The sequence below is a fragment of the Apis laboriosa genome, unplaced genomic scaffold (assembly GCF_014066325.1).
Source record: "Apis laboriosa isolate Shangri-la unplaced genomic scaffold, ASM1406632v1 scaffold43_cov150, whole genome shotgun sequence".
Classification (NCBI taxonomy): domain Eukaryota; kingdom Metazoa; phylum Arthropoda; class Insecta; order Hymenoptera; family Apidae; genus Apis; species Apis laboriosa.
The window spans coordinates 1,765,655-1,790,408 of record NW_025223292.1 but is presented as its reverse complement, the minus strand read 5'-3'; the positions used below and the strand labels follow the sequence as shown (position 1 = coordinate 1,790,408).

Genomic DNA, 24,754 nt, shown 5'->3' with positions numbered 1-24,754 from the left:
ATGTAATAAACAATTGAAAAATTAAATAATTAAAAATTATTTTGTTCTTAATAATAATAATCTCTGAAAATTTCATAAAAAGTTATATATATAAAGTCATACAATTAGATAATATTGAAAAATAAAAAAAGAAAAAAAAAAGTCATGCAATATTGAATCCTATTAAACATTTATTACCTCATAATTAAAAATTTCAAATTTTTGAAGCACATTCTTGCGATTGATCGCTGTAAACGCACACATAGAGCAATGAACGTAGCGCAAGTTAAAATGCGTCGTGTACTTTTTTCAAAATCGTTGCATATAATTAATACGAGCATTACATTTTATACAATGGAAATAATAATAACAATAATAATCGACGCATTATTTTAATATCTATGATTAATCTTTAAGAGAAAATTTAAAATATCAAATACATAAAATTGTTTCTTGCTTTAATTTAAATCCTATGTTTTTTAAAATACACGTGCCAAGCTACATCGCAAACTTAGCAAATAATATGTGTATAATTTTGCTTACTTTTGCTTGCTTGATTTTTACCTCTTTCGCTCGTTATCTTTCACTCATTCTCCGATCATACAATTTTATAAATTTTCTTCGTTAGTTTTTCTTCATTTTTATTTCTATTTATTTATTCATTTATTTTTTTAATTGTTTCATTTGTTGTCTGTTCAAAAGCTAAGCGTTTCTTTGCGCTTGCAATGTAATTTTTTTATCAATTATGTCGTATTACTTTGAGAGATACACTTTGCATTTGTTCTCTAAATAATTCGAGTATTTCTTCTGTAATCTCAAGTTTATCGCTGCTTTTTAAGGCCATTCTCGTTCTGAAAGACGGATTATGGAGATACGAAGATGTTCGCGTATCTACTCGCGTGAAATAAATTACTATCTTTGCAAAAATGAATCAGGCGCATTGATTCAAAATCCAATGTCCAAATCGAACAATCTTTCGCATCTCCAAAATATAGTGGAAACAGAAATGAATATCGTCGTCGTTTCATTTATTCGTAATCATATTATTTCTCGATGATTATTTATATTTTATTTATATTTCCATATTGTGTCGCTCGTTTAGATTTTAAATTGCAATCATTTCTACGAGTTTTACAATTTTTTTATGGAAACATAATGTATGTATTGTTTCATTAAGTTAAAAAAGAAGAAAAAATCGAAGGTATGTATAAAACTTAGGAAATTCAATTTAATGCGTTTCGTGAATCAGTTTTCGACATACATCATATATCGTTTTACATTTATGATCAATGCAAATAAATGTTAACAATGACTTGGAACAGGTTTGAAACAGTTATACTATAGATTATGCGTTCATACAATCTATAATTTCGAAGAATTACAAGGTACGAAAGGACGAGATTTCATCTATTTATCGATAAAAACAATAGTGCATTTACAAACAAAAAAACACTCACACATTATTGAACATAGTTAACATAAAATTACTGTATAACAAACTGGATTCAGACAACTTGTCAGGTAATCTGCATCCAAAAATATTTGTTCATTTTTTCCTTCGTATTTTGAGATTTGTCGATGTTCAAAGCTCTACCGTTATTTTAATTACGATAAAGAACTATGACAATATATGAACTGCTAATTCTGTTTTCATTCTTAATAATTACTTTTCGTAGAGTACAAGTTATTCAAGTGCATTATTTAACGTACTTTCTATCCTAATTATACGTGCGAATCTTTTAATGAACTCTCGGTGAACGTTTGTAACGAAATGAAGGCGAAAATGCTTAAATAGCTTTACAAAGTAGCTTATCAATTATGCGAAGGGTACTGATACTGGCTCACAAATAGATAATAAACTGAAACGCACTTGGACAATTTGCTGTCGTACTTTTTATAATGATTGTACAAAATGTAAAGTTAATATTCTTCCTCGTCATCGGGCGCGAGACCATCTCCTTCCAATTCTTCTGGTGGTGCAAATCCTTCCTAAATAATTAAAAAAAAAAAAAAAATAACAACAACATAATGTAATAGAGTTTTGAAATTTGATATTATGGACATAATAGAACCTCTATTCTAGATTTACGATCCAAAAAAATTAAATATAAATTCCTATAAGAATTGTTGTTAGACATGTGCATTACTCTAGGAGAATATATTAACTTTCTACAGTGATTCCAGTTTTTAGTTAATTATCTCGATTATTCAGATTCTCTTAATACTAAAGAAATCTTATTTTATTTTATTTTATAATATTTTCAATGTAAAATATTATTGATGCTGACAAATCAAAGAAAAAGTAAAATGTAATAATTATTACAGTGAGAAAATTTTAAATTTTGAAATCTATTTCCTGAGAATATAGAAGTTTCAATTGTAAATTTATCGAAATTCTCTCACATACCTCTGTCGCATAAAGGACTTCTAATATTTTCTGGACTATTGGTGGAGGATCTCCATTATCACAATCTTGGCACATAACTTCGATATCACGCAATTTTCCGAAGTAGAAATCTCTTTCTTTCTCCAATCCTTCCAAAGACATTTTTAATTCCATCACCTGTAAAAAAATTATACAATAAAAATATGAAATTATTTTGTACGAATAATTTGATTTTCCTATGTATACCTGTGCACTGAGTTCTTCAACTTTTCCAGCTTCGCCGCGGTTGCCAACTCCTGTTTTCGCTTGTGGACGATGAGCTGGAGCTTTGGTAACTAAATACAAAATTTGATGTATTATTTTTAAATATTTATTTTTTTATTAATAATTCTACAGATGCAATATAATTAATGTATTTACATATATTACAAATCACAAGTAATTATATTCTCTTAATAATAAATATTTTAATATTAAAATTATATTGTATAAACATCTTTACAAATTGTGTAGTTATGTATATTAATTATAAAAACCATAATAATTTATAAAGACAATTGTACAATAGAAAATGACAAAAGGCATGCATTAAAACAATTATGTACAGCACTTATAATTAGCAAATAAGTAAGCAATGACTACATAATTTTTCAAACAATTAAATGAAGAATGGACAATTAAAATTATAAATTTTTTTTTACAATTTTGAACTACCTTTCCTGTGTTATTATTTTACAAGAAATTTTTTTCAAATTTATTGGATACCCTTCTCTAAACCTTGAATTATAAAAATCTAAAGAAATAAAAAAACAAGCATAAAAATATAAAAAAAAAAAACAAAAATAATTACGAGTGTCGTTTAATGTAGGTACGGGAAGATCCGTTGTATGTGTCTTACCTGAAGCGAAATTTTCTTCATATATTACTAGGACTCACAAGCTTATTGTTTTTTTATATGTATAGTTTAAATAAACAAAATTTGTATAGAAAAAAATAAATAAATATTTGATTATATAGTATGTAGCAATTTCTAACTTGTTATTTATAATTGTTATTTTGAAGCAAAACCAGACTATGCTGATTGCAAATTAAAAAAGAAGTCAATGTTAATTTCATGATTATTTTTAAAAATAATTATTTAAGTTATGTTTAAATTTATAAATATAATTTTCAATTTTATAAAAAAAAAAAAAGTTGTGTGAAATAATGTACCAATACGAGCAGACGGTTTAGCCGAATTTACATCACGTGGAGTAGTGCGTTTTGTATTAGTGCCATGTGGTGCATTACTTCCACCAGAACCCATGGGCTCTCCTCCTCGCATAGCAAGTGCATCGTATGGTTCTGTTCTTGAGTAGTTTGCATCAAAAAATTTCTTGAACCATTGTAAAAACTCAAAGTTGTCTTGGAACCTGCCTTTCACCAGTTTATCAATTGGAACAATCTGTAAATGATTGCAAAAAAAAGCACGTGGAACAAAATATATTAAATAAATAAAATAAAAAAGGACCTAATTTTTTATAAAAACTTAAAATATAAAATAAAAGAATTAAATATGTTAAAAAAAAAATAATAAAAAAAAAAATAACGAGTTTTAGGAAATTTTATTAAATTATAAATTTGATAAAAAATTATTAAATTAAATATATATATATATATTTAATTTAATAATTTAATAATATATATATTATATATATATTCAAGAATTTAATTGAGAAATAATGTAAATTTAATAAATTTTAATAAAATTCTAAATTTCATATCATATTGTATATCAACAAAGCTTGTGCTTCCTACAATTGATATAGTATGAAGATTAAAGAAAATCCAGCTTGCTCTATTCTCCTAAGACAATCTGTTACTCCCCACTTGAATGTATTTATAGATTGTTAAAAATAACAGTCATGATACCATTCTACTACTACAGTAAATAACTGTCTTAAAAATTGTATTTATATGTTGATGAAAATAAACAACATGCTGTTTATATTTAAATTATACTTAAATTATATGTAATAATTACTATTGCAAAAATAAACATAATGAAAAAATAAATATTTGCTTATTTATAAAATGATTAAATAATATATAAAAATATTGTGCTATAAATAATTTCAATTTGCATAATTATAAATTTTGTGATTAAGATTGCAAAAGCAAATAGTGCTTTCTACTATTAATATACATTAGATACTTTATAAGTGCAATTACATATAATTATAATAAATTTTGATGCAGCATTTAATTATATAATTTTTCAAACTATATAGATAAAAATATATTACATGCAAAAAGCAACATTATTAAATTGACACATCATATTATTGTACCCTGTTGACGAGGGGTAATATTACGTTGCTGTGTATGCTTTTGCTGCATTTGCGTCTGTTTTGATTGAGGTGGTAAAGGTACCAATTGAGGATTTGACAAATTATGAGTTCCATCAACACCAGAACCCAATGGTATACAACCACGTGCTTCATAAGCATCATACTCGCGGCCATCATAATTTGCATCAAAGAATTTCTTGAACCATTGTAGAAATTCAAAATTGTCTTGAAAGCGGCCTTTTACCAATTTGTCCACTGGTATTACCTGAACCATTTTCATAATAATAAATTTAATGTAATTTTATACTTATTGCACTTTGTATAACACTTTTTAGTGAAGCAACATGATTCTATATATTATCATACAGAGTATATCTTGATTCAGTACTTTACCTTACCTTGACATAAGTAATGTTGTTTCATTGATATCTACATTAAACTATTATGTTTTCTAAGTTTCCTAACAAGTAAAATTTCATAAATATAAATTATGCTTTTAGTTTTCATAACATTATTGTCAATCTTACATTTTTTGATTAAAATTAAAGTTACACAAATATTAAATATTAAAATATCTTAATGATTGAATTTAAAGAAATTTTCGGATAATTAAAAATATTTTATATAGAATTTATAATAACTCTAGAATTTATAATAAATTCTATATACATTTATATTATTTACCTTATCTACATTCATCTTTTTGAAACCACCTTGTAAAATTTTAAAATTCTGTATATATTCATGCTCAAGGTTAGTCTTGAATTTGACCCTCTTCAATGGCACACTTCCAGGAAAAAGCATGTCCATGAATTGACAATAAACAGCTCCAGTACATAATTCTTCAATCTTGGTGAATGATGATTGAAGGCAGTCATTTACCCATGCCAACATATCATGTCGACTTAAGTTTTCAGTTGTCACATTTGTTGCATAAACATTAACAGCCATATCTGTATTCTTCTTTTAAATAACTAAAATATAATGATTAAAAAATTAGAAAAAAATGTATAAGTAAATTATATGTTATCAATAACTCGTATAATATAAAACATATATTAACATATAGAAACAACAAGTTCAAAAATCATCACTTAACACAGTGACTTAATATAACAAATTGATCAATTATAAAACGATTACTGATATCATTTGAACGATTGATCTCGAAGTAGACTTAAAAGGAATAACATTCCATTCACTTTTTTGGCTCGAAACACTGACCGACGACATATTCGGGACCTTTCTTCCACATGCCTCGATTTCAATGTATGCATATTTTTGTAACACTTAATACTAGTATTTGATTCGAACCATAAAAATAAATTTTGGAATCTTTATCCTATTTTTTTATGTCTAAGATATTCATAAAATAACTTACCGAGTATCGCAGAAACACCGTAACACCAATCGGGAGTGGTTCCCGCACGCAAATGACAAATGTATACTAGATCGTTCAAATGCGCATACAACGGAAATTTCTAACGGTTTCTTCAATAATGATTGGACGATACACATGTACTGCAATAGATATTTCACCAAAAAATCGAACAATTATTACGAATATTTTTCTTTTGTGCTTTTTTTCAAACACATTTATTTTTACCACGTATTCGATCTTGCTATTCTATCGAATCGACCGCGTAGCAACAAAATTTTCATGCGTCTGTCAATGGAATTAACAAACGAACACAACCACACTTTAGAGATTTCAGACACCGGTAAAGAAGTTCGTTGCTCCGAGATATGTTCAAAATCGAAGAATTCGTGATAGCCGTTAACAGAAAAGATAAAATGTTTAATCCTGACTCACAAGGTGTGTACCATTTTACGAAGTCTATTTTATATTCGCCAATCACAGCAGTTTTCTTGGACAAGATGATACTAGATATATACTTATCATGAATTTTATCATTTTTTTTATCATTAAGAATTAATATTTTTGTATTTGATATTTTGTGAAAATATTTTAATTATATACGAATGAAATAATTTAGATATATTTTTTTTAAGGAAGAATAAATTAAAACTAGTTATTAAAAAATGTATGGTTATCTTTTTGTGTAATAAATATAATAAATACAGTACAATAAATAAAACTAGATTTAGCTTTTCCATTTAACTGATGGTAATCGTAGCGCGCTTTCTGCGTAAAAATATTCTTCAGATTGTGGTTGTAATTTTGTTTTATATTCCATCAATGCAGTACGATCTGCTTGTTGTACAAGTATCTATGAAAAAAATTGAAAATTTTTACATCAATTTAACTTAATGTGTGAAGATTATGTATTAATTCAGCATATTAGAAATGTTTGAATATTTATATACTTACATCAATAGCTATTCTAAAACAATGCATATTTTTTGATAATTCCAATCGTCTCTCTATATTATCCACATATTTTAAGTATTTCTCAAGTACTTCAGAAGGTGCATTATTATTATGCAATATTTTTAGCACATCTTCAATAGGAAGATAAATTTGTAATTTTTTACTTCCTAACCATCCCTAATAATTATTATTAAATTAATTATAAAATTTTATATATTATTACATTATTATATTTTATTTTAATATAAAAATCCCACCTTTGTTAAAAGTAATCGATCAACATCATCCCATTCAGCAGCTGATGCTCTAACTTCTAATGCAACTTTTTGATATTGTCTAGGAGAGACATCATGTTGTTGAGATAAAATTGTAGGAGACATTAAAGTATTTTCTGACAAATTCCAATGACCTTTGCATGCATGTTTTAAACAATCAAGAACAGATGAATTTAATTCAATGTCCTCATTTCCATCTAATTTTTTCACTGCCATTTGCCATTCTAATAATATATTAATAAATATATATATTTACATATAATTATATATTATTTTTAAGTGATTTTTGTTACCAAGTAATTTTATATAAGATTGTACAAATGAGGCTTCTTTACATTCAGTTAAAGCTGAGAATTGTGTTTTATAACTGTTTCGAAGTTTATTTAATAATCTATCAGGATCTCGAGTATTTTTTATAATAATATGTAAAGTCTTCATCTAAAATATAAATAAATGAAATATAATAGAATTAACAATTTTGTTATATATAAATATAAAACTTACAGCAGCATCCATTGATTGTCCTAACATTCTGAAAAAATTAAAAATTAATTAGAAAATTAATTAAAAAATCGTTCACATATTATTAATACATACGTTAAAATATCAGTAATTTCATTTATTTGTAATCTTATAGAAAGATATCTTATGTAAACATTCACGGCATCAGGTCTTTCTGCTAATATCCTTTGAACTAAAGATCTTTTAAGAGTTTTTGTAAGAAATAAAATAATCTAAAATACAATTTCTTTTATTTATTGTATATAAAAAAATTTTAAAAAGAATTAAAAAAATTATAGAAATAAAAAATTATTACTATTAAAATGGCATTTCCATCACCATTTATTATTGCTGTATCTAATAAGGCAGTTTTACTGGCAAGTGATTTATATTGTTCCAAAGAATATGGTTGGCCAAGTAAAATTTTTCTAAGAGTAATATCTGGTTGTACAATAGCTGTTTCTGGATGAAGATTTTGTAATTTATCTGTTGCTAAAACTGTGAAACAAAATTTTCATGTAATGAATAAATCTATTTATATTATTATTTAATAAAAATAATGAAAATTCAAGCTATTGCATTGAGTATTTCAATCTATATATGACTTTACTGACATACTGCAAGAAAGCGTTTTTTCCGAGATAATAGATAACATAGGCTTAAGTGGTTGATAATCAGTAGAAGTTTTTAAAGATCCTTCTGTTGTTGACGTATTTGAAATACCAGCCCATAATTTATCTGTATCAGTTTTTGATACTCCAAACAATTGATCCACCTATTTTTAATATCATTTTATTAAAAATTATAGAAAATTAGTATTAAAATTATTATTAACATCAATTTTATTAACTTAACCTCATTATTTTCAAAACAGAAAGATCGCTTTTCACTACTGTACCAAAAATCTTCATCATCTTTAGCAGAAGTCATGATTTTAGTTTTGTATAAATAATCTACGTAATTACACTAAAATGTCTAATATATTAAATCATAGACGATAAATATGACGTAGACCTAATATCTTATGGGATCTTATGTTTCATAAGTTGACGTACCAATTTTAAAAAAATAAATTCTTTTATGCTTTCTATGATTTAAAATAACATAATTTTGAATATAATTTATTGTTGAAATTATTTTTTAAATTATTTTTTCAGTGTTAATATTCCAATTCTTAATAGAAAAAAATTTCAAAATATATTTATTTCTAAAATAGAAATAATTCATAATTCTTAAAAATAATTTTCTATATAATTTTCTACACAATTTGTACGAAATAAATTATAGCAAATTAATATTTGTAATACATTTGTCTTTGTACATTTTTTTTTATTTTTATTAAACATGATTTGAGAATCACTGTGCAAAATTGCTTTAAATTTATTTGTGTTGGAAGATTTATCGTGCCTTACAGATATTTTAGTTGATTTTTAATCGTAAATAATTTAAAAAAAACTTCACACTTAATGCCATTATTTCATTATATATTTTTTTTTATTTTATTTTGCTTTGTGAAAATATTTTTTAAATTTTCTACCATATTGTCATCATGTAGAACATCAACGTAAAACATTTAATCAGCTTTAATCATCATAATGGAAAATAAATATCATCAATGATGTAAAAAATATTTTATATCATAAATTAGCATAAACTAGATAATAAAATAATCACATTTTTTTAAATATATTTATTCTAATTATAAGAATTCAAAATTAAAAATAAACGAGATATTACATTACCTATAGGATTAATATAATATATAATGTACAGGTATCCCATATTATTTTATAAGAAAAAATATAAAAATATATAAAAAAGATATACATAAATAAAAATTCGATTAAATAGTATCAAATTTTTTAATTTTTAATCAATAAGTTAAGCAAGAAAGACAATAAAAACAAATCAGATATTGAAACTATTTCTTGTGTTCGTATAATTATACGAATAAATATAAAGAAGGAAAGCAAATAATAAAAGAAGACAGAAATAGATTAAAAATTATGAAATCAGCGCCATCTATAAAGTGCCGCAAATGAAACTATATAAACAAGGATAGCAAATAGAAAAAAGAAGATAGAAATAAATCAAAAATTGTCTATCAGCGCCATCTCTCAAATGTCAAAGATATTTCTTTAAAAGGTAAAACAGAATAGGAATTGAATATGAGCGCCATCTTTTAAAAATATCGAAAACATTCTTATAAACTTATTCACAAGATGGCACTGATATTCAATTCTTATTCTATCTTATCCTTTTAAAATAATATCTTTGATATTTAAGAGATGGCGCTAATAGACAATTCTTACCCTATCTTATCCTTTTAAAGTAATGTATTTGATATTCAAGAGATGGCGCTGATATTCAGTTTCTACTCTACTTTATCCTTTCGAAATAATATCTGTAGCGCTCAAGAGATGGCGTTGATAAATAATTCTTACTCTATCTCTATCTTTTTCTTATTATTTGCTATCCTTTTTTATTTATAGTTTCATTTGCGGCACTCTGTAGATGGCGCTGATTTCACAATTTTTAATCTATCTCTATCTTTCTCTCACTATTTACTTTCCTTGTCTACAATAGTTCGGCGTATGTATAGATATTAAATGTCATTTGAATTATTGAATATATTTTCATTTTTTTTCTTTTAAAACTACAATATACTTTAATTTTTAATATAAAAAATATTAAATTTAAAACTTTTAGCCTTAACATGTATTTCTAAAATGACGATTTCGCGAAACGTATTTATATAAAGTATTTTACAATAATTTTTATAAATACAATTATATAAATATAACATGCAATATTTTATATATGTACTATAAGATACTTTATAATAATTTTATTTCTGATTTATAATTTGATATTGAAATTTAATCTTAATTTCAATTTTATTCTGTGATTAATATTTTTCAGATATAGAATAGAGAATGCATCAAATTTACTTCTGTATCTTGTCTAAGATTGCATGTAAATTTTTTTTCTTTTTTTTTCGCAATTAAATTCTATACATATTTTATTATTTATTATATATTTATTAAAATATACGATAAAATAAAATATAAGATAACAATTTATACTAATGGATGTAAATTTAATGATAATGAGGTAAATTATATAACCATGATACAACGTACGATCTATTTATTATTTACAACAACGTATCAATGTTACACAAAATGTACCACATCTCTCTTTTTCTCTCGTGTTTTTATTTAAATCACTTATCACACAATTTACAAAACGTCGCTCATTCGCTCGACATTTAAATTCAACTTGATAAATGGACTGCATTTAGAACTTCTTCTCAATATTTTTCTGGGCTTTCGTACTTTTTCGGGCGAAATAATGTACGGAAAGAGGAAATTGCGAACATGGGGGAGAGTTTTTAAATGGAAATGAATTCTCGAACGCTTTATGCCTCATATTTTTAAAAATTCGTTCCATCAAATGGTTCGCGGTAACGAAGTGAAATTTCGAATATTTTAATGTCCAATCTCTTTACGAAGAAAAAAATTTTTATTACATTTTCGTTCCATTATTTCTTTCTTATACTTTGATCGTTTAAAATTAAAAATTTACGATAAAGAGAAAAATGCAAAAAAATTTCTCAAAAATAACTGTGCCCGTAAAATTAAAAATCGTACAGGATCTTCAAAATTATAAAAATGAAATAAAAGTTATCGAAGACATAAGCGTTCACAGTTTCGAGATTCGACTTGCGAATTGCGCGCGTAATTTAAATACTCGACACTCGAACAAGTACATTTTCGAGTTTTAATACAATTCCAAAGGAATTCATTCGCTTAGAAATACAATTTTAATTCGTTAACATAACATTCAACATTTAAAAAATCTAATAACTGTACATACGTGCTTTAACGAGTCCGAAAGAAACTTCAACGTTAGGTCGTTCACAGTATATTGTCGATTTAGTCGAAGTATTCATACACGTTTAAGTTTCATAAACTTCTCTCTTCTGATCTTACGTGCGGATTTGATTTCTTTCGTTTCTTTTTTCTTATTTTACAACAAACAAAATATACTATATATTTTACTGTAACAACAACTATCCAATCATCCAGTATTAAAATCTATCGATTTTAATACCGTACTTTGATAATTTTATGCCTTCCATAAAATATTAAAATATTAGCAACTATTCAGCTAAACAACGATAGAAAAAATTTATTAGGAATAACAAATCGAAAATTCTTTCTAACCTCTTCAAGAATTAATTTGTTAAAATTGTAAAAAAATACGATTATTCTTTCATTTGAATTGATTTAAAATATCTTTACCTAAACGGAAAAAATTTTAGAATATCTTGTATTTCAATTAAATTCTATCTTTTTTTTTTTTTTTTTTTTTTTTTTTTTTNTTTTTTTTTTTTTTTTTTTTTTTTTTTTAATATAATCGATAATATGTTGGCACGTTATATTGTATCATTATTCCTCAAGAGGTTAAAGAATCTTCGTTTCTCTTCTAGCAATGAAGCTTCATAAAATCTTCAGTAAAGTGTAATCGAATCGAATACAGAAACAATTCTCCGATCAATCGGAGTGTAAAATTGTTAATAATTCCCGTAGATCGCGAAACTTCCAGCGGGAATAAAAAAAAAAAAGAAAGAAAATAAAAAAAAATGGCTAAATTTCTAATACATCCCCATAAACTTCATCTCAAAATAAAATTTAAAAAATTTACTAGACGTGACAAATGGACAAAAGTTTAGGGGTTCGTTTTTTCAGCCACTAAAATCTCGCCTGCGAGAAAGAAACCAGTAGTTTTAAAACCAGAATATAACGATCCTCTTCGCGAACCTTCGATTGATTTTTTTTTTTTTTTTACATTTTAGAACGTGACTGTCTTTTCATCTATCTCGTTTTTTCCATTTCTTTTTTACATTGAAAAATACTTTTTTTTTTTCATCTAGCGATTCGTTGATTTTAATTAATTTGAAATAAAAATTTTTTCTTTTAATCTCTATATCTTTGAAATTACAATTAATTTGTAATTACAATTAATTTCTTTTTTCTAAATGCTTATATCAATGATACATAAATTTTTATTTCGAAAATTAAGTTTTACTTAACGAAAAGAATTATTAAAGAATCAATAAATTCTTTTTATATTTTAATCTAAAAAAAGAAACTGTAAAATGTGATAGATGGAAAGCACGTGTTTTTTCGTGGTACACACACAGATGACGAGCATGGACAGCCGAAAAGATGGACGGATGGCTGTTGTGATGTTTCTCTCATTTTTCTTTAATTGTTAAAGTTAAGAAAGAGTCTGGACGATTTATGCCCTCGAATTAGAACGTGAACCCTGCCTCACCATGGTTTTTGATTGCACTTTACTGACCGTAAACACTATGAGGGAAAGATTTTCAAGAAAATCGTGAATTAATGTTTCATTCGACCAAATATTTGTTGCCCTTAAACACGGATAAAAAGATTAAATGTACCAAAAAGTATTACACGTTCAAAGGAGAATGATCAAAATATTAATAATTACAAAAAAATGCTCGAAATATATATAATACAAATAATTGAAGAAATTTTGTGAATTTCGAAGTTAATTGTTAAAAAAAAAAAAAATGAAAATTCATTGAGAAACAACGAGTATCACAAATGGATCATGATCTTTTATAATTAAAATTATAATCGGTCAGTGTGCATGCGTGAAAATATACATAAACGATATCTATTCATATATACGAATGTATACACGTAATCTGCACGCGCACCTTTACCTGTGCAATGGACAAGTCGCGTGTGCGCGCGACACCCACACTTACACATCTATAATCGCGTGGACAAAATCGCGCACACGTAATACAGAGTGTTTTTTTAAAAAAAATTTATAATTCCTCGAATCGAAGACGCTATTGAGCTTTGACATTACTGTTCTACAATACTGCGCGAATTTTCTGTTTCTTATTATTCTACTCACATACACATTCGTTTATATATATATATGTAAATATGTATATTGATCTAAAATCTATACAGGATAATCCACGGATCATAATCATTCTGTATATACTTTTTATATTTTTGATAAGTAAAAACGTAAAATTTTTAATAATTTTTTACAATATATACATAAAATTTGAAAGGTATAAATATCTTTTATAAATTATAAAATATATCCTTATATATATTATATATATTATAAAATATATCCTATAAATTATATCCTTTATAAATATCCTAAAGATTAAAGATTAATCATAACCAAATTTTTTAAATATAATAATTTTTAAATTTATATTGATTGAACAATTTTTAAAAATACCTTAATCTATATCAATTGTATTAATTTTTAAATAATATGTAAATTTTTATTCTGATAATTTTTTTTCTATTAATAACAATAATATTTGAAATGATCATAATATGGATTATCCTGTATATTGATTAGACAAAATGGTGTAACACATTGACAAAGTTTCTCTACTTAGAATATGTTAAGAATCTTCAATCCGGGGTGTTATACACTTTACAGAAAAAAAACTCTCTGTATAAATATATATAAAAGTAACTTCATAACATACAATAAATCGTATCTTTGTTTGGCACATTTCGTCAACTATAGGATTCGTACAAGTACATCTATTTAGGTACACATACGCTTGTATACTTGTCACCTGATGTATACGCGTATGCATGTATAAATATATATATATATATATATCATATCATATCATATCATATATACCAACTCGCTTTAATCTCTAATAGTCATATATGTATATAGTAGAATACGTACAAATATTTCATCGGAGTATAGTATTCTAAGTACCATTTCTCCTTACATGTATCTGTATATGTATATATATATTTATATATCTACATTTATATTTCTTTACTTTCCGTATTATTCCATTGAGTGTGTTTATCAACCCTATCTACCTCTAAAAAATTATAAGAGGAACGTAACAATCTGTTATTCTTCGATATATTATATTACGTTTTTTTGTGTCGTTAAAACGTCACGCGCTTCGCCGAACAGGGAATAGGCTTGGCAAGCGTGGGAGTTGCACTCTCTCGCGAGTTTTTTTAGTCTCTTTTTATGATCGTTCCTTATTTTTATTATCCCTTATTAGATCATATAGATTTCTCCATCAAAGAGATTTTCCTGATAAAATAGTGTGAAACATGAAAAAGGATTAAAAGATCACGTGACGCTAATACGTTCAAGAACGCATGCGCATAAATATGGCGGATAGTGAAGTGTGAGACGAGTAAAAATGCCGTGTCATTCTGATTTTTAAGTTATGTGTCGTTGATTTTGAAAGCTCGACGAAAGTTTGTTTTTGTGAGGAAAACTATCGAAGAATATTTGTGATTCGCGTGATTGAAAGCGCAACTCCGTGGACCCATTCAGAAAATCCGGCCCGCAGTCGGAATATATATTATATATTTTTTTTGTTTTTTTTTTCTTTTTTTCATTTCTACTTAAGTATCATTCGATAGGATTTTTCGCAATTCTTTCGCTTAATTTTCTTCGTTTTTTTGGTTTTTCTCTTTTTGTCTAAATAAATATATCCACGAACAAGGCACTGCTCGACAGGCAGAAGTGTGCGCGCGACCCGTTTCGTCGTTGTCGGATGTTCGGATATAATACACCGTGTGGTAAAATTCGCATCGATCTGTCGAGCTTTCTTCGAACCGTTTCCTATCGCGAAACGTCGTAAAAAGTGGTCGGGATGCGTTTTAGAATATTATCTGCGTGAGTGTGAACCATCGATCTGAAGGAAACCTTATTTCTCTTGACGTTGGAAAGTGGTAAATTGCTCGGATCTTGGAGAAAACGAACGTTCCGAATTTGTACAAAGTAAAAATAACCTTTCTTTTAAATTTGATAAAGAAACATAATCTTCTTATCTTGTGTTTTGTTGATAAATAAAAGAGAAATCAAAATTGAATTAGATAATTATCCCCAAGAACAACTGCGAATATTGGTTGCCAATTTCGCCCTGACAGAAATAGAGGGCGAGGATAAAGGCGTGGCAGTAAACCAGACCAATTGTGTTAACCCCTCTGATTCTGACCATCCCATACAGTTCCAATTCACGATTCTCGAGCACCGATCAATCTTATCAGGAGAGTTAAATGCGATCGACAGATTTGCCATTATTCTCGCCTCAAATTTCCTTCAGAGTGAAGACAAACACTGAACGTCGTCAGAGAGCGTTTCGCCCACTGGCAGGTCGGCGTGCGTTATAAAGGGAAGCACTTGGTCCGTTTCTGGGCAACGGTGGATCGGCAGTCGACCTTAGAACCTAGGGTGAAACTCTCCGGCTTGACTGTCTCCTCGACAGAGATCTTCCCGAGCCTCTTTTTCACTCGGAAAGGCGTTGATCTGGGGGATATAATCTCGTAAAGATCGCTAGTCCTCCCTTGAATTTGCACCCTATCCTTCGGACTGCTCGCCCTCTGATCGATAGGAATCGCGATATCGATCTCGACGCAGTGATTCTGATTCATCTCCTTCGGAACGTTTCTCTCCAAGCCGTTGTCGCGCTCCTTCTCGTTTATTTCATCCGTTGGGGTGTTGAACACGTCCGACGAATAGCTTTTCGAGTCGCATATCAACGTCAAGTCCGAGTAATCGATCATTTCCTCGGTCTCTGAAGGCAAATTCCTGGTCGAAGCCAAAGAAATAGCTCTAGCCTCCGATTTCTGTGGTTTCTCGTCATCGGCATAGTCCAATGATAAACACTTTTTTTCGAACAGAGCCGGTCCAGGAATTTTCCTATCAGATTCGTCACTTTCCTCTTCTCTCTGTTCCTCTTTCTCTTGATCTTCTTGCTTCCCATACGACTGTCCTTCCTCCGTTTTCTGCAGCGAATTGATTACCTTTGATGGACGGCGAATACTATTCTCCCGCTCAACAGACAAACAGAATTCCTTATCGGTTAACAAAATACGCTTAGGCTGTCGCACCGGTTTTTTGTCCAGCTCGAGATCCTTCTCCCACGATGGAGTTTTCAACAAACTCTTCACTTTTCTCAGTTCGGTCAACAAGTCCATCGTCTCCTGGGACGGTTCGTGGAAAATCCTTCTCTTTGGTCGTCTTATAGACGAATTGGTATCCAATTCTTGATCACTAGGCTGGTCTATACCTTGCTGTTTCTTCAATACCGATCTGACTGTATGGACTCGTACTATCTCGTTCTTGTCGTCAGAAGTCGAATCCGTTTCCATCTTGACGGGAGTCGACGAGCTTACCGATTCTTCCTCTGTTTTCAACGCAGTGTCTTTGCAACTTTCGTCACGAATATCTGACACGATGTTATTTATCTTCAATCGTTCTTGTTGCCTTCCAATTATACTTTGAACACTACCTCTCGTGCGTCTTTTGAAGTCCGCATACGTTTCAGTGGGTATTTCATGGTACCTAAATTTATCCTGAAGTTGTTTAAACGTTTCCCTCGAGTACTCTTGGCCAATTTTATGCGCCAGATAGTCTTCCGACGATGCTTCTCTGGCTTTCTCAATCTGATTACTCTCTTGATACCCAATGGAGGTAACGGAACGATCCTTGGACAAAAGATTATCCGAGGAGATGCCTCGTCTCTCGAACTGCGCTTGTTTCCCTACTTTTTCATCTTGAACTTTACCATTTCTGTCTAACAAATCTTCGTACGTCTGCCTTCTAGTCTTCAATGGAGAATAAATGTTCTTCTCTGAGGAGTCAGCCTGTGAATCATCTTGACCAGTAAGAACGGATGAAATAGGACGTTTCATTGGCGAATTGGGAATACTATCTTGACTCTGATCAATGTTCTGAGAGCTTTGGATCACTTTCCGATGCGCGGGCGTTTTCGGTGTCGACGAGTCTCTCTTGAATTGCCATTTCTTCTTCGGCGAATTTCCCCAACTATTAGGCTCCTTGTCAGAACCAACGCTAGTGTTCGTAAAGATGATCTCCTCGCTGGTCGTGACGCGACACTTGAGCAATTCAGCGCCGTTGCTAACTCGTTCCTTCGTTTCTGGTTTCGGTGATTCGTTCGTCGCAGTGGTCTCCAATGGCAAAGAGCTAGGCCCAGAATCCAGAACGTCGTCCAGAGAGGCGCCTCGAAGAGGATCTCGATTGTCCTTCACTTGAACGGTCGAGTCTAAGTCCTCGGTCTCGAAAGAATACATCTTCAACAAAGGACCCTTTCCAGACTTTCTTCGTTGAATATCAAACGAATGCTCCAACCTCGTACTCTTCTGAATACCCCTCCTTTCCTCCGGTTTTACCTCTCCTTCAACCTTTCCCGTATCTTCCATACACGTTTCATTCCACGTTTCGACCCTCCTCTCGTAACGCGGAGTCTCGAACGTGAACTTGTCCAACGTTTTCGACGATCCAATCTTATCCAAGAACGGCTTCTCCACCGCTTTGCTAGGCCCTATCTTCTCCAAATAAGGTTTGCCGATAATCTTAGGCGCCAGCTTCGCCAGAAACGGTTTGTCCTCCGTCTTCGAGATGCCGATCTTCTTCAGGAACGGTCGCTTCTTCTCTTTGCCCTCTTTCTCGAACGATCGATCGTTCAGCCGTTCGTTGCTGTAGCTGGACGAGTTGTCGCTGCTCTTCGATCTCGCCCTCTTGTTCCTCGGGTGCGGCGTCAACGGCGTCCTCGGTGTCCTCGGCGTGAGGGACGGGCTGGGCTCCTGATTCGGACACGTTTCGTCCAGCAGGGCAATGGCGTCTCTCAGATCCATGTACGCTTTCCTGGGCGCGGCGCTTACCGTGGACGGTCGTGGTAGCTCACTCTCGATGCTGCTGTTCCTCGTGGACGTGGCGTCAGGCTTCATTTCCGTGTCCATGCGCGGGTACGAGGGGTACGAGCTCCGATCGCCTACGAGTCCCGGCGAGGAATCGATAGTTATGTAATCCTCGAAGTGCCAGGGTATTACACCTAGGTCTTCCGGCCTTGCCGCGATACTGTGAGCCGAAAACAACGCGTTCTTGCTGATGGCGCCCCTGTTGCTGCTAGAACCGGTCGATTGTTGGTCCGTTTGTGTGGTGCTCGACGACGTGCCGGAAACACTGGCAGCTATCTCGTTCGGTGTGCTGGTACTTGGCACCTGGCGACGGTAGCTGGTGCACGTGGCGAAGTACGGTAAAGCTGGCCGCGCTGTCTCCACTATGACGCGACCTTGGGCGCACGGGACCATAGGTTCGCCATCAACCGGGGCTTCCTCCGGAGTCAACGGCAGCGCCGCCCCGCGGCCGAACTCGATGAACCACAGCTCGTCCCTCAACTCGCTTTCTCACTTTTTCTCGTTCATGTCCTTGTTCAGGTAGTGTAGCACGTAGTGCAACACCAGATCGTAACAATATTTGTACTCGGTCTGGAAGATATTTGGGGAAAGTTATGAGAGGAGTTTTTCTCTTGTTCAATTTAATGAAATTGTTTGGGACTACTTTTCGTTTTGTGTTTTCATCGCGCAATGTGTTACAAGTTATTTTCAAATTATTGCAGATGACGACTCTTTTTTTGATTAAATATTAATTAAATAAAAAAATATCAATTTTGTGATGTAAAAAGGGTTCGTTAAACGATTAGAATAAGGTGAAAAGAAATTTGACTATAGTAGATTATAAATTGCAAGTAATATCCTGTGTCTAATTTCAAGGAAACCATTCTCACAAGTTCATAGTTCCAGTAATTACAAGTATATACTAGTATATACAGGTTCCTCTATTTATTCCTCCTTAACTACTCACCATGTTCTCAACGAGTTGAGGCCTGTGCCTGCGCACGGTTTTAACTGCCTGGAAAATGTCCACTTCCCCGTGTTGTATCACCTGCTCTATACACGCGTTTGCGGCACAATATACGCCACAACGACTTCTACCATCCGGGGAGACCACAGCGACCGGTCCATAATCAGTCCGTTGCCTCCACCTCTCCACCATATTCATCAGTTCGACCAGACTATTCGTCGATGTCGGGACCTTGTGACCCATTGGCCAACAGGTCAATTGGAACAGTTGAACCGTCTTCGGTGGAGCCTTCACGCCTGCCATTAATTCGGTCAACGACACGATCTTTTTATTTATCCTAAAAATCTGTGAACACGTATTTATTTTGTGAAATTCTTCTTGTAATATGCATAATGATTATTATCATGTTATGAAATTTGGATAAAAATATGAAAATTTAATCTTAATTTTCTTTAGAATGATGATGAAATGTAAATTTTTAAATTAAAAATGCATTATCGTGTCTTTTATAGAATAATAATATATAAATTCATATAGAATTTTCTCGCTATAATTCTTGAGAGAAAAAACTATGTTTTTGTAAACTGAAGAAGATGAAGAAGATTTCTTTGAAAATGTTTTAAATGTGAATTTATGCAAAATTTGAATATATACAAAAATATATATGATACATATATTATACACATTCAAAATATAATTATAATTTCATTTTTTAAATTGTATTATAATAAAAAAGTTAAATTTTATATACATCCATAATCTAATAATAATAATTCCATTTCCAATAGTAATATAAATAATTACAGATAATTAATAAAATTAAAACTATAAAAAATATTTTTATATAATTTTTTCTTAAATTTAAACCAAAAAACTTTAAAGATAACCAAAAAACTTTAAAAAAAAATATTGCTTCTTACCCAGGTCTTGATATTTGTGTAATGATTGTGACTGATGTGATCAATCGTGAACACAGGACCGTATTTCTTCGAATGCTTTCCTTCGGGCCAAAAGCTGGGAAAATTGGTGGAGCCTGGCGGTGGTACACATAGTACTACTACAGCGGCACACTCATAGTCGTAAACTAAGGACCAGAACTCGCCGCACGTGTGTCGAAGAGGCCATTCAGTCACGATATATTCCCTGGGCTTCGTGTAACCCTGTCAAGAATGCTCATTTAGAAAAAAGACGAACATCTTGTTACATGTTCGTGGAATAAGAATCAAGGAAGGGATCTTCTACTACGTGGTGATGTTAGTTTAGAAGTTTCAAACATATGAAGTTGATGGGATACAATTTGAAATAGAAGAAATAAGAATTTTTTTTTGTAAAAGTTAGCAATTTGTTATGAATTTGTAAGACATGAATGAAGTAATACTTTAATAAGGATAAATGTAAGGAAAAAGTCTTCTATTATTAACATAAGATATATGGAGATTCCAGATTGATTTAAAAAATTGAAATATATAAAAATCTATGTGCAAAAATTTTGAATGATTTATTGGTCAATTGATTAATTAATGATTAATTAGTTTCAAATCAATCAATGAAAAAATTTATAAATAGAAATTAATATATCTTTTTTAAGAGAGATGAATTAATTGGTTAAGAAAGAAAAGAATAGTGTTAACATGAAACGAATATAAATCCCAAACTTACATCTACAAATACAGCATTTATATAATCTGTGTAACTGTTACCCTGGAAGCTGGTGAGGTATGGTCGAAAGTTGTCAGCTAAAGTGAAAAATATTATTTCATGAATAAAATATGATCGATGTGCGATAGATACAACATCTATCATTTATACACATGCACATAATACAAGAAATATTTACATATCACGACTAATAATTTATATTCCTTATAATATGAAAAGAAAATATTTTAAAATTTCCAAAATATAAAATATAATTTCCAAAATATAAATAATAATATACACGGAAAAGATAAAATTCAATACTTTTTGTAAACATCCCTAAAAAAAATATAGATAAAAATTTAGAAACAAAATATGCGGCCTCCTTTTTCCATTATCCGCATATTCATGATAAGCAAATATTTATAAACACTCCAATTTTTTTTTTACTCCGATTACTATTTTTTTTCTTTTTTCTTTTTTTTTTTTCTTTATCAAAGAAACATTCATACGTTGATGATGATTCTATATACGGAAACTTACGCGGCACGACCAACACATCCCTGTTCTTTTCTCTGTTATCGGCTCTGTGGCCCCCGGCGCAGTCCCCGATCGTAAAACGCGGCGTTTGCTTACAAATTTGCTGATACTCCCGTTGATATTCATTCATCTTAGTTATTGGGTTTTTTATACTTTTCTGCTTGAGACGCTGCGACAGTTCTGAGACCGGAAACCACGAGGTACCGCACACCACGAACTCCTCCAGCGTATCGTACACGAATTTATATTGTTCCTGCATAATAATGTCGTAAAAAGATTATATAATCTTTATCACGATTCATGATTGGATGGATCTTTTATTTTTCTTTTCTTTTTCTTTTGATATTTCTTATTTTTTCAGCAATATGGAATTTTTAATCTTAGAGAAGAGAAGAAAATCTATATTCGTAAAAACTTATTTCAAATTAAATAAGAATTTTAAAATTTTTATTATATTTAATATATTCGACGATATTTAAAATTATATAATTAATAAAACTTCACGTGGAAAAGAAAGTTTAAACCGATATCTTTCCTTTCTATGAACAGAATTGAAAATGAAAATACGATCGATATCGCGAATTTACCAAGTTCTCGATAAGTCCTCTTCTACTTTGCCGCAACTTTTTCAAATAGCCAAACACGTCGAAGGCGTCCTCCTCCTCGGCCAGTTCCATATTCGCGTCTATCGCCAAGTATACACCGGATCTTCCTCCACCGTCACTTTATTATTCACAATGAAAAAAAAAAAAAAAAAAGAAACAAATATGATCGTTTAACATCTACGCGCGAAATCATTGAAATTCATCGGTGAAACACTCACTTGCAATGCACCACCATGGGACCAGACTCGTTCTTTATGGTAGAGCCGACAACTGCCCTCACGCGCCGACGGAATTCTAAAACCGCGTTTCCGAATGGACACGTGTGCGAGTGCCATTCCGTGTAATGAAACTGCAATAACGTTCTTTCTTCGGTTATCTCCTGAAATTAAACAGTGATTTTTTTCTTTATTTCTTTTCTCTTTTTTTTTTTTTTTGAAATTACAGTTAGAGATATATTATAGATATGGCGAGAAGAGTTTATTGAAATATGATATTCGAAATGTTATAATTTAATTTTAATTTTGATATTTTATTTTTTTAAAATTTGACAGAGAAAAACATTTTATGATTTAATGATAGAATTTTTGAATTTTATATTTATTCTTTTGTATTGTTGATGTATACGTTGGCCTCGTTGTGAAAATTATTCACGGAGGAGCATTAGGGAAATTTTGCTGATTTTAGTGCACGAATAAATTTTTTTTTACTATTGTCAATGTCATAAATTTGTGACATTTTAAGTGAAGTAACGCATACACGTCGTCGACAGTTCAACTCTCGTAACTCGAGTTTTAAACGACACTCCACTGTAACTTACATTTATGTCAGCCATGTTGATGAATAAAACATTCGTTGCAATCAATGTTTTAAATTTGTGTTAAACATATTGAATAACTTTTCTTATTCATAATATATGAAATCATCCAATTTAAATTCATTTTAAATAAAGTAAAATTTAAATAAGATATTTTAAATATATAATAATTTTTATTTCTTTTCTCATTCCTATGGGATTCTCTTTACAATATTATAAAATAGACATTTTAAGTCTTTTGTTTCTATGTTACATTCCTAAAAATATTTTATCTATTTTAAAATGATTTAATTAATATAGTATTCGTAATTCAGTATTCGTTCTAATTCTGTTATTTATTTTGAAATTCTATATTCCTTTGTCTCTATCATTTCAATTAAGGTATCTCTAAAGATTTTAATTCTTCAGAAAAGACACCTACATCTCCATAATAATTAGATGAAGCATCCTTAAGAAAATCTTATTTGTTCTATTCTGAAATATTCTGGTTATTTTCATACTAATTATACTTCTATTACAAATTGTGATATATATTTTGAAATATTCTATACAATTCATGAATATATATCTATCAATATTCTATTATCTTTAAACTATTTTATACATCTTATTGTATATCAAGTACAATATTTTCAAAATAATTTATAATTATTTCTTTTTGATCATCTGACTTGAACCGTTCTATACATTCTATCATATGACATAACAACAACAAGAATGTATAAATGAAGAATTAAAATTCTCATTATCCTAATTATTTCTCTGTAACAATTAGAAATAAAACAAAATTATACGAACCAATTATACAAAACTATTTTGTCTAAACTAACACGAACGAAATGTCGAACGAAGTTCTTGCTCCATTTCCGGCAAGTTAATAAAATTAAGCCTTGCGTAATATGTACTCGAGCAAACTCATCATCGTTTCTCGTGTATCGTTTTGAAACATTCACCCAGTTTCGAAAGATGAAATACTCTATCTACCAGTTCCTCCAGTTGGTTAATTTCGCCAACTTTTTACCAACTTTCATCCTAAGTGAGATTCCTTCCACGGAATCCAGAGACGTCCTCTGTAACCTTGTCTTGCCTACTTTTCGTTTTAGGGAATAAGTTTCTGGATTGCACGAGACTTGGTGCCAACCTTATTATCAAATCATTGAGATCTGTAGTCCTTTTGCATTATAGAGAATGTGATTCGAAACATTTTTGTGGCGATTTGTCGAAGAAGTTTTTCAAGGAAAAGAAAAATTGAGAAAATTGGAATTAATTTTGAAAGAAATTGTTAAGAGGATTGAAGAGTTTTCTTTTTAAAGAGGATTGGAAAAAGTAAAATGGAATAATTGAAATTGGATAATATTGAAATGATGATAAAATAATGATGATAAATATAATGAATAATGTAATTAGAATGATAATTGAAATTCAACCATATGTGTGAAAAAACAGAATTGTAGAAAAAGAAAATTAAAGATGAAAATTTAAAGAGGAATGAGAAGATATGAGATTTGGATATTTAGAATTGAAAAATTGAGTGAATTTTTGGAAAAGTACTCAATATTTATTAAAAAGAAATGAGAAAGAGAATTAAAAATGCAAACATTTATGAATGGTATGCGAG

General features: G+C 30.0%; 4 protein-coding genes across 7 annotated transcripts in view; all 4 read right to left on the bottom strand.

Annotated features, from left to right (window-relative positions):
- Positions 1-1,367: 1,367 nt before the first annotated feature.
- Positions 1,368-6,522, bottom strand: LOC122716328 (microtubule-associated protein RP/EB family member 1). Of its 3 annotated transcripts, XM_043939308.1 has the most exons (7): positions 6,077-6,514; positions 5,380-5,669; positions 3,578-3,809; positions 3,216-3,263; positions 2,612-2,700; positions 2,387-2,542; positions 1,368-1,968 (listed from the first exon to the last, which is right to left on the bottom strand). In XM_043939308.1, exons 2-7 carry the CDS (start codon positions 5,644-5,646, stop codon positions 1,900-1,902), a joined length of 861 nt encoding a protein of 286 aa, XP_043795243.1. In that variant the 5' UTR covers positions 5,647-5,669; positions 6,077-6,514; the 3' UTR covers positions 1,368-1,899. The 3 variants fall into 3 exon arrangements, with proteins under 3 accessions (XP_043795243.1, XP_043795244.1, XP_043795245.1); XM_043939309.1 differs by lacking the exons at positions 3,216-3,263; positions 3,578-3,809 and adding an exon at positions 4,696-4,960 and having other exon boundaries at positions 6,077-6,522; XM_043939310.1 differs by lacking the exon at positions 3,216-3,263 and having other exon boundaries at positions 6,077-6,511.
- Positions 6,523-6,747: 225 nt separating this feature from the next.
- LOC122716288 (spermatogenesis-defective protein 39 homolog) lies at positions 6,748-9,593 on the bottom strand. 2 transcript variants are annotated; one of them, XM_043939214.1, is made up of 9 exons: positions 9,546-9,593; positions 8,422-8,578; positions 8,120-8,301; positions 7,900-8,036; positions 7,807-7,834; positions 7,596-7,740; positions 7,285-7,526; positions 7,028-7,204; positions 6,748-6,926 (listed from the first exon to the last, which is right to left on the bottom strand). In XM_043939214.1, exons 2-9 carry the CDS (start codon positions 8,456-8,458, stop codon positions 6,801-6,803), a joined length of 1,074 nt encoding a protein of 357 aa, XP_043795149.1. In that variant the 5' UTR covers positions 8,459-8,578; positions 9,546-9,593; the 3' UTR covers positions 6,748-6,800. The 2 variants fall into 2 exon arrangements, with proteins under 2 accessions (XP_043795149.1, XP_043795148.1); XM_043939213.1 differs by lacking the exon at positions 9,546-9,593 and adding an exon at positions 8,659-8,804.
- Positions 9,594-14,107: 4,514 nt separating this feature from the next.
- Positions 14,108-18,986, bottom strand: LOC122716256. Its single transcript, XM_043939158.1, has one exon. It carries the CDS (start codon positions 18,984-18,986, stop codon positions 16,038-16,040), a length of 2,949 nt encoding a protein of 982 aa, XP_043795093.1. The 3' UTR covers positions 14,108-16,037.
- Positions 18,987-19,022: 36 nt separating this feature from the next.
- LOC122716257 (receptor-type tyrosine-protein phosphatase kappa) overlaps positions 19,023-24,754 on the bottom strand; it is a 99,959-nt gene continuing 94,227 nt past the window's right edge. The window contains exons 8-14 of the mRNA XM_043939159.1: positions 22,541-22,701; positions 22,305-22,440; positions 21,721-21,970; positions 21,199-21,275; positions 20,460-20,699; positions 19,540-19,884; positions 19,023-19,163 (exon numbers count right to left, since the gene is read on the bottom strand). Coding sequence (XP_043795094.1) covers positions 19,083-19,163; positions 19,540-19,884; positions 20,460-20,699; positions 21,199-21,275; positions 21,721-21,970; positions 22,305-22,440; positions 22,541-22,701 — 1,290 coding nt within the window. The 3' untranslated portion in view covers positions 19,023-19,082. The remainder of the gene's footprint in view (positions 19,164-19,539; positions 19,885-20,459; positions 20,700-21,198; positions 21,276-21,720; positions 21,971-22,304; positions 22,441-22,540; positions 22,702-24,754) is intronic.

What these genes read in the sequence shown, in the direction of transcription:
- LOC122716328 (XM_043939308.1), bottom strand. Translation starts at nt 5,646, where the DNA reads ATGGCTGTTAATGTTTATGCAACAAATGTGACAACTGAAAACTTAAGT. An exon ending in ACCTACATTAAACGACACTC is followed by an intron (nt 2,701 to 3,215) that starts GTAATTATTTTT and finishes TTTTGTATTTAG; the next exon opens with TTACCAAAGCTCCAGCTCAT. An exon ending in AAGTCCTTTATGCGACAGAG is followed by an intron (nt 1,969 to 2,386) that starts GTATGTGAGAGA and finishes TTAATTATTTAG; the next exon opens with GAAGGATTTGCACCACCAGA.
- LOC122716288 (XM_043939213.1), bottom strand. Translation starts at nt 8,733, where the DNA reads ATGACTTCTGCTAAAGATGATGAAGATTTTTGGTACAGTAGTGAAAAG. An exon ending in GAAATTACTGATATTTTAAC is followed by an intron (nt 7,835 to 7,899) that starts GTATGTATTAAT and finishes TAATTTTTTCAG; the next exon opens with AATGTTAGGACAATCAATGG. An exon ending in ATCTTATATAAAATTACTTG is followed by an intron (nt 7,527 to 7,595) that starts GTAACAAAAATC and finishes ATATATTATTAG; the next exon opens with AATGGCAAATGGCAGTGAAA.
- LOC122716256 (XM_043939158.1), bottom strand. Translation starts at nt 18,986, where the DNA reads ATGGTCCCGTGCGCCCAAGGTCGCGTCATAGTGGAGACAGCGCGGCCA.